Raw genomic sequence first — 14,301 nt, 5'->3', positions numbered from 1 at the left:
CAAATAGTCAATATCTGGAGCCTGATTTGAATTCCATCTTTCAAAATCTTGGCCCAGAACTGTCAACTGTGCAAACTTCCTGACAGAAGGAACCAATAATAGCCTCAAGGAAGGAATAGACAAAAAAAGTACTATTAAACCACTGGTCAGACTATTTGTATCCTTGTGAACATTAGGGATGGATCCCCTAAAATCCTGCTTTATTGATTAGGGAGAGGATACTAAGGAAGGTTATTTTACTTAGCCTGAGTCATACAGCTTGAAATTGCCCGGGGCTGGTTTTGAGATCAGGCTTTCTTGACTCCTGGTCCAGTGATTGCACAAAGCTTCCAGGAGCGAGGTTCTCTTCCATGAAAGGACTTGACTCTTCATTGCCAGAATTTCTTTTGACACAAATGGAGACCTAGCCCTTTGGAAAGGACTCTGAACAAACATGGCCATGTGACTAGTGGCAGAAGAGTTGGAAGCAGGGGCTGGGGTTGTCTGTGGCCTCTGCCCGCTTGTTGGGCTTTAGTTGACATCTGGCCTGATGTTTCAGACTTGAGGGAGGGTTTTCGGGTCTTTTGGGATCATAATTGTCAAAGGGCAAATGACAAGATTTATGGGGGAACAACAGATGTTCAGAAAGATCTACAAACATGGAGATACATATGAAGTTTTATTACTTCAAAATGTTTTTAAACTGGGATTGCTCAGTGTCGGGGTGTTGGAATATTTACAAACTGTTAAGTCATTAGAGTTGACAGAGACAATTAATTATCTAATTTAGCATGGTTCAGTATCCTTGATCTAATCTTACAAGGAGATGTTTTGGGCCAGAACCTGAAACAAGGTATTAAGTAGAACTAATTGATACAATGCTTGTGGAGTTAACCCGATTGGGAGATTTCAGGGTTTAGTATGAGATATCCGAATTCACACCCCCCCCCCCTTGAAGCTCTTAGGGCCAGAGAGCACTATGGGAGAAAACCCATAATCCCACTCTCTGATATATAAGAAGAAAGCAGAGGCCCAGTGAGGAGAGTTCAGCTGAATTTAGATTGAGAGGGGAGCTGTCAAGTGAATTCAGCCAGAAGCCCTCTCTTGGAGGCAAGAAAGATTCATTACAACTTCCACCTGGCTGGCTGGAGGCTGAAGGACAAACCTTTGGATTTGGAGACATTCGGAGGGAGCTCTTAGAACCAAGCAGAAAGATAGGCCACTAAGAAAAAGTAACCAGGCTATTTTGGAAGGAGAAAATAAACATTTGCATTTTATCAGCTGGCTGCATTTTGGAGTGATTATTCCTTTCAACTGCAACTAAGGCTGCCTCCAGAAAACCTCCCCGAGAAACCTGCTTTCTCCCAGAGAGAACCTATTATTTGAAAGAAGAAAATCACCACATCTGGGCTGCTACAATGTTGCTTCCATCTCCCTGGTTTCTTTGTTGCTTTCTCAAGGTATGAAGATACAAATGTATCATGTAGAGGAGAGGGGGGAGGAGGCAAAGGTGGGGGGGGCGGGTGGTGGTGGGGAGCCCACATTGGGATTCTGGCAGGAAATTCTAGTGACCAGATTTTGTCTTTCTCAGAATCCTGATGTAGGTAACTTTATACAGACAGCAGCTGAGCTTCTTTTGTTTCTTAGTAGTTTTTTTTTTTACTCCTGTCCAACTCATGGGACCTTCAGATATTAGTTTTGCTTCAGTCTCCTCCTCTGTACCATGGAGATTGCAGCACTGACTTCACAAGATGATGGTGCGAATCAAAGAAGTTATTATTTCTAAAGTGCCTTTAATTTGTAATAATTTATACTTAATTATAATTATATGGAATATTATTAATTATATATAATTAATTTATAAAGTACCCAACCTTAAAAGGTCAATGCTGATGAATGTTGTTCTTGTTATTATGCTGAGGTAAGTTCCTGCTGTACATAGCAGTCCATTTTATTCTTCTCTGGCTTCTTTGGGAAGCCACATCATTGTTGCCTTCTGTTCCTCCTATTGTTTTCTCACCTAGATTTGCCTGGTTCAGTGTCCAGGACAAATGGGCCTCTAAGATCCAGTGTCACTGGGACACTCATTCACTGCCCAAGCACACAAACATCCTTTGAGCTTTCCCCTTTCTCACCTTGAATTTTTAAGATTTCCTATTTAGTGTTGAATTGAGAATTTCAATCACCTCTTTTTCTAGATTTTTTAAAATGCAGTTCAATTCATTGGTTTGCTCTTTCTCTATTTTTTGATGTAAACTTTTAGAAATATGCATTTTCCTCTGAAAATGTTTTTGCGGTGATCCTGTAGGCATTGATAAATTGTGTAACCCTTGTCCTTTTCTTAAAGTTTGCTTTTATGGTTATGACAGGTCTAACTTTCCTGCCTCAGGTTAGCACCAGATTTGGAAGGCTAGAATAAAACAAGCAAACAAACACCACTTTTTACAAGACTGACTCAGTCTATGAAGCTTCTTAAAATTAAACTCCTTTTTAAGGGAAGAAAATGTTCTCAGGATGTGCAAATCAGAAATTCATTCAGGCTCTCTGGGATTCAGTTTCTTCATCTATAACATCACTGCATTGGGATTCCTTGTATCTGAGGTCCTTTCAACTCCATGATACAATTCCATAAACCGCAAAAATTAATTAATGTCAACAAATATTTATTAATCACCTACTGTGTTGCAAGTTCTACAGATATACAAGATAGGCAAAAATAACCTCCACTCAAAAAAAAAAAATAACCTCCACTCTTGAGGAACTCATAGGCTAAGGTGAAGGTGGGGACAACATGTAAACAGCCACAGCCAAACAGCACATAAAAGAGACAAATTGGAGGAAAGAGGGAAAGCACTAAGATTAAGGAGGGCTGGGAAAGACTTTTTGCAGAGGAAGTTGGGATCTGACCTGAGAGTGGAGAGAAGAAAGAAGCTGAGGATAAGCAGAGTTAGATAGATAGGCAAGGAACACAGCCAAAGCCAATGGGCAGAGTTGACAGACTGTGGCTTGGGGAACATGAACTCATTGTCCTTGGAAGGTGGAATAGGTAGTGATTGGAGAGTTAAATAGCCAGAACCTCAGGAATGTGGGAAGGGATTTGGCCAAAAGAGGTGTTGAAAGCCCAAGAAAGCTCATTTATCAGGAAATAACAGGGAGGCTGAGGAGATGAGGGAACAAAGAAAACTGAGTGGTGATAAGGTCAGATCCAGGCCTGAATATATTTGACAGCAGAGTGGAGACTAGGCTTTAATGGGAACAGCCTTGAAGCAGGGACCAGGCAGCTGCTTGTGCCCACAGCCAAATGTTGGGTGATAAGACCTGCTCCACCTGATTGCTGTGTCAGAGAAGAAAAGGGAGGCTGGACACAAGACCACCAGCACTTGGAGTCCTCTCTGTTCCCACTTCAGTGCTGGGGCCTTTGCTGCTCTACAAGGTATCTGTGGCCGAGGTCTCATGACCACTGGCTGTCTCATTTCTCTTTCCAAGAAGAAGCCGGGTTGGCTGTTGTAGGGACCATGGCAGAGGCTCCCTCTCATCTTCTCTCTACTTGTCAAAGTCTGAAGACTCAGGTAAATCTTTTTCCCTGGGCTCACAATGGAACATGAGTAAAATCCAGGTTCTGGATAAAGAAGATGTGGGAACAAGACCTGTTTCTATCATGTACTCTTGGTTTTTTCTCAGGCAGGTCATAGAACATCATGGAGGGAGAGAGAAAGAGAGGGAGACAGATACAGAGATGGAGACAGAAACATAGAGACAGAGACAGAAAGAGGGAGGGAGAAAGACTGAGACAGAGTGAGACAGTTTAGTATCAGGCTTGGATGTGGAGGTGAGCCAGAAAGTGAAAGAAAGTAAAAGTGTGAGAGAGGAAGAAGCAGAGAGAAGAAGGGACCTATTCATGCCCTACCAGCTTGGGCTATGTCAGCAGTCTGGGCCAGGTCAGGACTGGCAGGGGATATTTTTGTCCCACTTCCTCACAGAATGTAGCACTGTATAAACCATCACTATCACCTGTCTGACAGTAATAATGGGCCTCATCCCTGGCTGGGAGCGGCTGATGGACAAGTAGCGATCGGCCCCAGAGCTAGAACCCGAGAAGTCGTCGGGGATCCCCTGGCCCTGGCTTACATCTCCATTGCTGCGGACATACATGAGGTACCGAGGGGCCGTTCCCGGGCTCTGCTGGTACCAACGAATACTGTACCCTCTGAGCTGACTGCAGAGGGTGCAGGTGAGTCTGGCCATGGCTCCCAGGACTACAGACATGGAGGGAGCCTGAGTCAGCACAGGCTGGGTGAAGGAACCTGGAAACACAGACAAACATTAATGTCCCAGCACAGGAGGGAGGTGGAAGGTGCTTGGAGATCCTCACAGGAGGCTCCCGGAATAGGGAGGAGGGAGCAGGACAAGTGGGGTCAGCCCTGACCTGAGCAGCAGGTGAGCAGGAGGAGGCAGACAAGAGGCCAGGCCATGGTGCAGGGGACCCCGAGAGCTCCCTCTTATAAGATAAGTGGGGTTGGAAAACATAGTGGAGTTAGGAGAGATACCCCGTGGTGTGGGGGAAGGGAACAGGGAAAGAACACAAGATGGAATTTCCTGGCAGGTTGATGTGGGTGGGGAGGGGAGGGTGGGTATGGTGGCCATGGGGTGGTCCACAAGAAGATTTTATGGGGAAGATTTAACCCGCGGGACATGACAGGAATTTATGGCAGGGCATGGCTGGGTGAGACTGCTCCTCTGCACAGGAGCAGGAGTCTGATCTTACTCTCAGGTCTCAGAATTTTGATCCAACTTGGATTTCTGACTGGAGCACCTCCCTAAAGGGTGGGACTATGGAGCTGAACTGATCTCTGTCTGTGCCTTCTCCCTGCCTGCCTCAGGGACTCTAAGGTGGGGTTGGATAGACAAGGGAAGCAGCTCCTGCTTGTGTCCATCCCCTTGCTTTCTGGTCTTGCTGGGTTGAAAAAACCTTGACTCTGGGGTTAGAGTTGCAGTCTCTTCACATTGAAAATGGTATACTTGTTATTTGCATGATCTGTGAAAGGTGAAAGCTGAATCCACCTTTCCCTCACTGGCTGTGGCTGCTCCTTCGAAGTGAAAAAAACAAATCCACTCACTGGAGTCCCCTTCACTTCTGCCCTACCCCCCTTTTCAATGAAATTACTTTAACATGAATCTGGAAAAATCGGAACACGAGGTTCTGCAAAAGTGACTGTAGAGAAATGCAGGCTGATAGGCCAACCACCACAGGGAAGGGAGATGGGGTGAATGTCTCCCCCAAACTGGGGCTTCTCCCGTCCTCTGTCTTCTCCGAGTCTAAACCAGTCTCTCCCAAAGTGTAGGAAGGAGGAGAGGCACCAGGAGCCTGAGCAAAGATGGAACGCCTCTCTCCCAGCCCTTGTTGGCTATTATATACTCTATTATCATTACATCATCGTAGGTAGGAAACCTGTAGAATAGCTGTCAATCTTGTAGAACTAAGCACATGTACTGAACTAGAGAACCCACAGGCTAAACCAGACAGCCATTGTCTCATCAATTCCGCTGAGTTAACACCTTGTTTAAATCAATCATCCCGCCCCTTACAGGTATACACATGGTAACTGGAACAGGGACCACTTAATGCTAAGGACCACGGACACAAGGAAAGACTTCCCCTTTGGGGCAGCACATAGGCTAATAAACACTGATTAAGTGCCTACGATGTCCCAGAGACTGTGTTCAGTGCAAGGAAACAGAAAGAAGCAAGACAGTTCTGGTCCTCAAGGAGCTCCAGTCTAATAGTCGGAGACTCAGGGTTTGTCCTGTTCCGAGACCGCGAGGCAGTCAGGTCTTAACGTATTCCCAATCCTGGCCGGATTTAAAGAGCAGCACAAGCTGTAATGAGCACCTTCCGGGGCCTCCCATTATCTCCAAAGAGCTGCAGGCAGAGGTGAGCAACAGGGAGCCAGAGGCGAGCTCTGTCAGACCTGAGACGCTCCCAAGCTCCAGGCAATCAAGTCAGTGAACCTTTATTAATCACCTGTAATGTACCAGGTGGAGGTGAAAGAGAATACGCGAGGTGGCTTCAAGCTCACCATTAAAGAAACGCAACAGCCGGGACCTTGGCAAGCGGAGGGAGGAGAAACGGAAGCCGCGTCGGCTTTTATTTCCTCGGTTCCCGGATCACTGCGGGCAGAGACGGCGGCCGCGACATTTAAGGAGGAAAGCCGGGGGGATCGGGGCAGCGTCCTAGAAAGCAGAGACGGGGTCTTTCCCACAAGCGTATGATCGAAGCGAAGGTTCCCCAGTAGGGAGAGCGAGCGCGGACGTTGGAGGACAATGGCGGAGAGCTGAGCGCTGGATGTGAGGCTGAAGAAAACCTTCAAAATCCCCGGGACTGAGCCACCCTTGCGGTTTGTGTCACTGCGCACGCGTGGCCTCGGCTCCCGCTGTCAGCCTCGGTCAGAAGGAGGGGCCCCTGGCTTCAGTCGTAACAGTGCGCAGGCGCAACTCCGGCTCCAGCTGTAGCAGAGGTAGCAGAGTGAGGGCAGGTAAGTCTCAGTGCTGACAGTGCGCACGCGCGTGGGCACTGCTGAGCCCCGGCCCTTGACCCTGTGTGTGGCCACGGTTTCTCTCCCGCGCGTGTGCGCACAGTGCATGTGGATAAGCTCCTGAGTCTGTGCCAGTAACAAGCGTTTGTTAGGTGCCCGTGCGTGTGTGTTGCCCCCCCCCATGTCCCGCAGCCTCCCCTCCCCCCTCGGGTCTGGCCAGCGCCCCTTTCAGCAGCCCCTCCCCCATTGCGGCGGGACCCACGCTGCCTCCTCTCCCTGCCCTCTCTCCCCTCCCCCACGGGGCGTCCTGTTGTTGCTGCGGCTTTCCTCTCCTGCCCGGGGTCCCCGCCCCCAATCCTTCCCTGGTCACTTCTGCCTCCTCTGTACAGCCCGGAAGCCCTCTCCTGGCCGCGCCCAGCCCGTCTTTCCTCCCTCCAAGAAGCCTCTTCTAGGGTCATTGCTGGGCTTGGTGAAAAGGCGGAGACCGCGCGCCTCGGGGTCCCGGCAGAAGGAAGGGCCGGAGGCCAGGGTGACGTCAACCCCTTAGGGGAAGGAGCTGAGCCACGCTGGGACTCCCCGCTGTCCTGCGGCTGCCCCCTCCCCCCAGGCCGCTCCCTGCCCCGCCCTGGGGAGGTTTGGGCTGCAAGGAGCCCGGGGCCCTGGGGATGCGGCTCCTCCTGGGCTCCGAGGCCCCGGTGGGAGGTCAGGTGGTTGGCAGTTGCTGCAGCCCTGGCCGTGCTTTGAGACCCCCCTCCCCAAGGGACACTGGGGGGATGACTTGTGGCCCGGCTCAGGCAGGGGTTTGACTTGCCGGCCCCCTGGGAGCTGGTTGTTAGTGATCATTGGGAAAGAGAAGGATCTGTTCCCTCAGAACACTTGGGGTCTTCCAACTTGACTTAGCCCAGGTGGATGTTCCAAGTGCGGGAGCCAGCCCGAAGCTGGAGGCACCAGACATTTCTCCTACTTGTGTCTGTGGCCATTGGTAGGGGGCCTCAGGGAGCGGGGGACTCTGGGGAAGCCAGAGGGAAGCTGCTGACAAGGTCTGCTTTGGCTCCCCACCTCCCTCTGGTGTTGTCACCTTTCCTGAGAAGGCAAGGAGGGTGGGACCACCTGTGTTCTATTTGCACATCAACAGCAGGGGCTTATACTTCCCCCAGGTGCTAACTCAGGGGGCTGTGGGATGCACCATAGTTAGCACTTGCCCAGTGTGCTGGGGGATGTAATCATGCTGAGGTATTTAAGGGCTGGGAAGACTGGAAAGAGTCACTTCATCTTGGACCATCCTGGTGGCTCTCCTGCCTCCTTCTCTCCTCCACTAAAACCAAGGCTGGTCCCGAGATCCTCCAGAGAGCTAGTCCGGACACCACCTTTTGGCACCCGACGTGGGCCTCTGGAAAGTGTAGAATATTTTGTCTCCCCAATTTGGGGCTCAAGGAAGCACACTGTGTTTGGTGCCCAAGTGAGGCCCTAGAAGTGAGGCTCTGGACGTTAAGCCCTATTCTCAGCAGCTCAACTGACAGGATTGTTTAGCTCAGTGGAGAAGTTCCCAAGACCTATGAAGACTCTGATGATCCCCAGGCAGCAGATGGAGCCCATGGAGGGTGTGACTTCTGGCTTTCCCATGGCCCCCATTCAGGAACAAGTGACCTTCCAGGACGTGGCCGTGGACTTCAGCTGGGAGGAGTGGATGATCCTGGAGCCTGCCCAGAGGGCCCTGCACAGGAACGTGATGCTGGAGAACTACCAGAACCTGGTCTCTGTGGGGATTCCCGTTTCCAGACTGGATCTGATCTCTGTGTTGGAGAAGCAAGAAGCAGCCTCGAGTCCCAAGAGCAGAAACACCAGTGGGTCTCATCAAGATGTACTTACTGATCATCAGAGAACTCACCCTGGAGAGAAACCCTTTGTGTGTAAGGAATGTGGGAAAGGTTTTAGGCACAGGAACACTCTCACTATTCATCAGAGAATTCATACCGGAGAGAGACCCTTTGAATGTGAGGAATGTGGGAAAGGTTTTAGGCAGAGGAACAATCTCACTATTCATTGGAGAATTCATACCGGAGAGAGACCCTTTGAATGTAAAGAATGTGGAAAAGCCTTCAAGGAACATGGATACCTTACTGTACATCAGAGGACTCACACTGGAGAGAAACCCTTTGAATGTAATGAGTGTGGAAAAGCCTTCAGCCACAGACAAAACCTGATTCGTCATCAAAAAATTCATACTGGAGAGAAATCCTTTGAATGTAGGGAATGTGGAAAAGCCTTCAGCCAGAGACCACACCTCATTCGTCATCAAAAAATTCATACTGGAGAAAAACCCTTTGAATGTAAGGAATGTGGAAAAGCCTTCAGTGATCGAGGATACCTTATTATACATCAGAGAACTCACACTGGAGAGAAACCCTTTGAATGTAATGAGTGTGGAAAAGCCTTCAATGATCGAGGATCCCTTACTGGACATCAGAGAACTCACACTGGGGAGAAACCATTTGAATGTAAGGAATGTGGAAAAGCCTTCAGTGATCGAGGATACCTTACTGGACATCAGAGAACTCACACTGGGGAGAAACCATTTGTGTGTAAGGAATGTGGGAAAGGTTTTATTCGGAGGATTGATCTCACTATTCATCAGAGAGTTCATACTGAAGAAAAACCCTTTCTATGTCATGAATGTGGAAAAGCCTTCAACTTTCGAGGAAACCTTACTGTACATCAGAGAACTCACACTGGAGAGAAACCTTTTGTATGTAATGAGTGTGGGAAAGACTTTAGTAGGAACTCTAGCCTTATTACTCATCAGAAAATTCATACTAAAGAGAAGCAGAATTTGTTCAAATAGAGAGATTTCAGACAGGAACCACCCACTGTCACCAGAAAATTCATATGATTTTGGCAACTCGGTAGTAGAAAAATCTGTTCTTCCTAAAATAATTCATTGTGCCTCTTTTTGGTTAACATGCCACCTGTACTTCTCAACCTGGGCCTTTTTCATCCCCTCCTAATCCAACACATGAAAAAACTGACATTGTATGTATTGTTTCACACTGAGTCCACCATATTTGTAAAGAAGAGGGGATGAAGTAACATCATTTTCCCTCAGAATTTGATTTGGTTTTTATAACTTGTTTAGTCTGATTTCTAATGTATTAGTATATTTCAAAAATGCAATTGATGTATCTAATGTATTGATGTATTTAATAAATGATATTCTCTTCATTCTTTGTATTTTATTAGTATATGTCTTTTGAGCAATAATTTAACCTTTTGGTGCCTGCTTTAGTGTATGCCACCAATTTTGGAATATTGACTCACTTTTACCATTGTCTTTGAAGCTGTTCCTGTTTCTGCAATCTGTCCCTTGACTGACATATCACTATTTCAGTTTCCATTTAAAACTAACTTTTGCGGTGCTGTCTGAATTGATTATTATTTAACTTATATTATCATCTGTGAAGGAAGGGATTAGCATTTATCATATACATATATATTTAATTTTCTTTTAAAAAAAGGCAATTCCTTGGACAGCAAGGAAATCAAATCGGTCAGTTCTTGAATAAATACTTCAGACTACTCATTGGAAGGGCAAAAAGTGAAATTGAATCTCATATGTTTTGGCCAATGAGAAGAAAGGACTCATTGGAAAAGAACTGATACTGGGAGAGATTGAAGGGAAAAGGAGAAAGGAATGGCAGAAGACAAGATGGACATTTACTGTCACAGAAGCAACAAATTTGAGTTTGCATAGTCTTCAAAAGGTGTTACATGACTGAACAAACAAGAAAAGCACGTCAGGTACTGTGCTAAGGACTGGGGAGTCAACTGGAGTGGAGTCAAAAAAAAGGAAAAAAGACAATATCTGCCCTCAAGGAGCTTCCAAACTAATTAGGGAAGAAACAAATAATATGCAATAAACCTGGAAGGGTAAACAGGAAGTAAACTGATAGGCTTAAAATGTTAAGGTAAATCTATTTCTTCATCAATTTTCTGGGACCCAGATTGTAAAGGATGTTTCATCAGAGGTTGAGAAATAGGCAGCTATCTAAATGTTTTTAAATAAGAGTGTGAAAAATGTATTAGGGGAATGGGATCCAAGTTGGGGAAAACAGGAAACCATGAGTTCAATAAGAAGATTTCTACAGTATATTACACAGAAGACATAATTAGGGGCTAAATGAGTGGCAGTCTGAATGGAGAGAGGGAATTGGATGCAAGACATAGCATGATCATATTTTTATATTTAATTTACCAATTAACTGAACAAATTTATGAAGGGCTGAGAAGATTTGAAAATGATTCAATAGTTTTGAACTCAGCAGACTATAAGAATAGTTGTGCCTATAAAAACGTTTGGAGAAAACTTAAGTTTGGAGAATGAATGAATCTGAGGGAGTGAGGAGATAATGTGCTCCATTTTGGTCATGTTCACTTTGAGGTGTCTATGGGGCATCCAGTTGGAGATATGCAGTGGCAACTGATATGGAATTAAGAGCTTAAGAGAAAAGACACTAGGAATCTCTTCTAGGAGAGTAGAAATATCTCTTTTTGACTGTTAAAAAAACAACTGCTAGTCATTGCCTTGTGAGAAACAAAAGAACACAAAGACTAGGGTGCTGAAGATTGAACAAAGGAAATTTTTAGTGATGATATTGCCCGATTTCATCCAAGACCATGTTAATATCATTGTCAAAAGAAAGCCAGATAAAGCTGTGAGATCTCAGCTTCTTCAGACTATAAAACATCCCCCAAAAATGTTTTTGGGAAGGATTGTTGACTTCCAATGGGCTTGAAAGTCTTGCCACCCATCAATGGGAATGCTGAACCCTGATTAAATATATTTCTATAGCAAGAAATAAAAATGTTTCAAAACTACAGAAATTCCTAAATGGGATTAAAATATCATAATGCAACATTGCATCATACCATTTAACACAAGCTTAATGAATTTATCTAAGAGGTAGAGATAAACATGAATCACTAACTTGGGGCCTCACCTAAATTAATGTCATTGAAAACCTATAAGGAATAACCCATGCTACCTTGAGAAAAAATGAAGTACCCATCAAAAGTATATTTGTTATCAAATGTATTCTTTCTTCTTGGTGATGAATTAAAGTAAATGTATCAAATCTTGTAAATTCAATGCCAAATCATATAAATCAAGTGATTGCAGGCAAGTGTTGCCTATTAAAAGCTCTTGAATGATGGATGAAGTTGTTGATTTTATTGTGTGAGTCAATCAAACAAATTGTGACATTGTTCCAATTAATTCAAGTGCCATGGCATTGTTTCCTGACATAATTCATTGGGGTCTGAATAGCTTTCTTAGAGGCCTATCTCTTTCCTTGGTTCCAAGAGCTTGAGCTCTTCTGGCCATTCCTTTGTCTTCTCTGCCTCTGCCAGCTTCTTGAGGTCCTCTTGAATGTGTCTTGATTTCTGTGGGGGAGGCAGTAAGACCGCTTTATTATAAAGACAATCTTTGCCATCATATATTATATACTATGTTACAGAAATGCTTGTTTTACCCCAATAATGAAAAATAAATTTTTTTTTCAAAAATTTAAGAGAAAGGAAGATTTGAGAGTTGTGATCAATTCAATGACCAACTATCATTACGAAGACTAATGATGAAACATACTTCTGACCTTTGTAAATAAAGACCTGACAGAGTCAGAGTGCTAATTGAAACATTTTTTCTTTGTCCATGGGTAATACTTAAATTTATTTTGCTTGACTCTTCATCTTTACAAAAGGGATTTTTTTTCTTTCTTAATGGAAATGAAATGATATTTTTTATGGAAAAGTAATATAGCATCCAATATACAAGATCATCATTGTCTTAATTCTGGATTTTTTATTTCTATTAATGGACCCTAAGATCATATTAGCCATTGGCAACTGCTTTCTTATACTATTGATTCACATTGAGTTTGTGATCGATTTAAATAGATGCTTTTTGACAATTCTCAAGCCAAAACTCTCCCATCTAATAATTATACAGTTAGTATTTTGAAGTCATTTTATTCCTATTACATTTCATGTTGTAACATTTTGCCCATTGTTCTAACTTGTAAAGATCTTTAGGCTTCTGGCTGTGTCTTCCAATGGGTTGTCCATTCTTTCAAATAAATTATCAGCAAATTTGTAGTGCATGAGGTAGTTGCTACTTTTTGACTTAGAAAGTTAAATGATGGACAAAATGAGAGGGGGAAGACAGACAGAAAGAGAGAGAGAGAGAGAGAGAGAGAGAGAGAGAGAGAGAGAGAGAGAGATTATACATGGAATGTGAGGAAAGGATAAATATATGGACATGTATTCATATGTTCAAATGTGCCTTCAGACACCATGTAGTTTGGATCCTCTAAAAAGGTTTTGCTATTATTAATTTCTAGTAGCAAGTCAGACCTATTTGGTTCTTATGAAGCTTCTCCTTGAAGGTATTGTTTTCTTAACTTATCTGTAGAGCAAAGTTATGTGAGGTATAAAGAATCACAAAAATCTGACCTGGTGTTAAAATATTCCTTCTCTTTCTGTTGCTCTCTATGTACTACATAAAAATAGAGGCACATCAGACCACTTTTGAATAGGTTAGCAGATGTTTTAACTATATTATTTAAAGTTGCAGAGACTAGTTAATAGCTCCACTCAGAGATAACAAAATTCCCTCTCTATCTACACTGACTCTCTAATTCTTCCCACACTCACTTGCTCTCCTTCTTTCAATTTCAGTGAAACCAAAGATGGTTTGAAATGCACATTTGAATCTCATTTGAGATTCGCAAACACCTTTAAGTTAGGGGTTGGGGTGGATTATTATCTTCCATTTTATACTTGGCAAAACTGAGGCTCAGAGTAAAGAAATGATTTGTTGAATAAAGTTACTTGTGGCTCAGAAATCAGGTCACTTGAGTTGTTTTCTTTCTTTCTTTCTTTCTTTCTTTTTTTTTTTTCAACTTTAATACTCAGGCAGAAAACTGAGTAGTACAGAAGTGAATGACTGGGACCTAGATTGGCAATGGCAGATCTAAAACACAAAAGTTTCATTCTCAAATACATTTGCCTAAAAGAACCACTTAATACATGTTGATTCAGTTGGATTGTTTGTCACTTCTCCCAAATCTCCAAAACATTTTTCTGTAATATTGACTTTCTTCTACCTGCCTGTCCCATGGCTTCCTAGGTACAGTACTGTCTACCTCCAACCTCCTTGGCAGCCTAATCTGTTTCTTTTCCTGAATTCTCCAGAGAAGCTGGGATAGCTACTACTTCTTATTAGTCAATCAACTAAAGGCCATTTGTTAAGGGCTATGTGTTGGACTAAGTGATGGGGGATGCAGAGAAAGGCAAAAGACAATCTGTACTTTAATATTGCTCATAGATAATATGCAATATGAGGGAGAAATTAAATAAATTATACACACACATATAGACAGCATACTTTGGAGATTATCGCCAGAGGGAAGGCTTTAGCTTGAATGGGAATGGATTCTAGCAGAAGGTGGGACTCTGAATGAGACTTGAAAGAAGCCAAGGAGGGGGAGATGAGGTGGAAGAGATTTTCAGGCATAACAGACAACCAATGGAAACAGCCAATGGATTACTGGGAACTACAAGGGGGTCAGTATTGCTGGATGTATGTGGAGTGTAAGTTATAAAAAGAAAAAAAAGGAAGAGGAGACAATGTTAGAGTAGCCTTTAAAAGACAAATGAATTTTTATATTGGAGCTTTTAGGTGATGGGAAGGTCCTGGAGTTGGTTGACTAAGGGCATGGTCAGACTTGTTTCTGAC

At 44.2% G+C, this 14,301-nt stretch overlaps 2 protein-coding genes and 1 gene segment (V, D, J or C); 1 reads left to right on the top strand and 2 right to left on the bottom strand.

The window, feature by feature from the left end:
- Positions 1-9,731, top strand: part of LOC127559865 (zinc finger protein OZF-like) — a 78,203-nt gene extending 68,472 nt beyond the window's left edge. Inside the window, exons 2-3 of the mRNA XM_051994366.1 lie at positions 6,513-8,524; positions 8,609-9,731. Of these exons, the coding sequence (XP_051850326.1) occupies positions 8,068-8,524; positions 8,609-9,354 (1,203 nt within the window). The 5' untranslated portion in view covers positions 6,513-8,067 and the 3' untranslated portion in view covers positions 9,355-9,731. The remainder of the gene's footprint in view (positions 1-6,512; positions 8,525-8,608) is intronic.
- Positions 1-14,301, bottom strand: part of LOC127548908 (uncharacterized) — a 118,923-nt gene that overhangs the window by 23,666 nt on the left and 80,956 nt on the right. The window lies entirely within an intron of this gene.
- LOC127543939 (immunoglobulin lambda variable 4-69-like) overlaps positions 2,626-14,301 on the bottom strand; it is a 78,921-nt gene continuing 67,245 nt past the window's right edge. The window contains 1 exon segment of the V gene segment in view: positions 2,626-3,990. Within this exon segment, the coding sequence occupies positions 3,896-3,990 (95 nt within the window).

Source organism: Antechinus flavipes, chromosome 1 (genome assembly GCF_016432865.1).
Source record: "Antechinus flavipes isolate AdamAnt ecotype Samford, QLD, Australia chromosome 1, AdamAnt_v2, whole genome shotgun sequence".
Classification (NCBI taxonomy): domain Eukaryota; kingdom Metazoa; phylum Chordata; class Mammalia; order Dasyuromorphia; family Dasyuridae; genus Antechinus; species Antechinus flavipes.
This window is presented reverse-complemented; position numbering and strand designations above follow the sequence as displayed.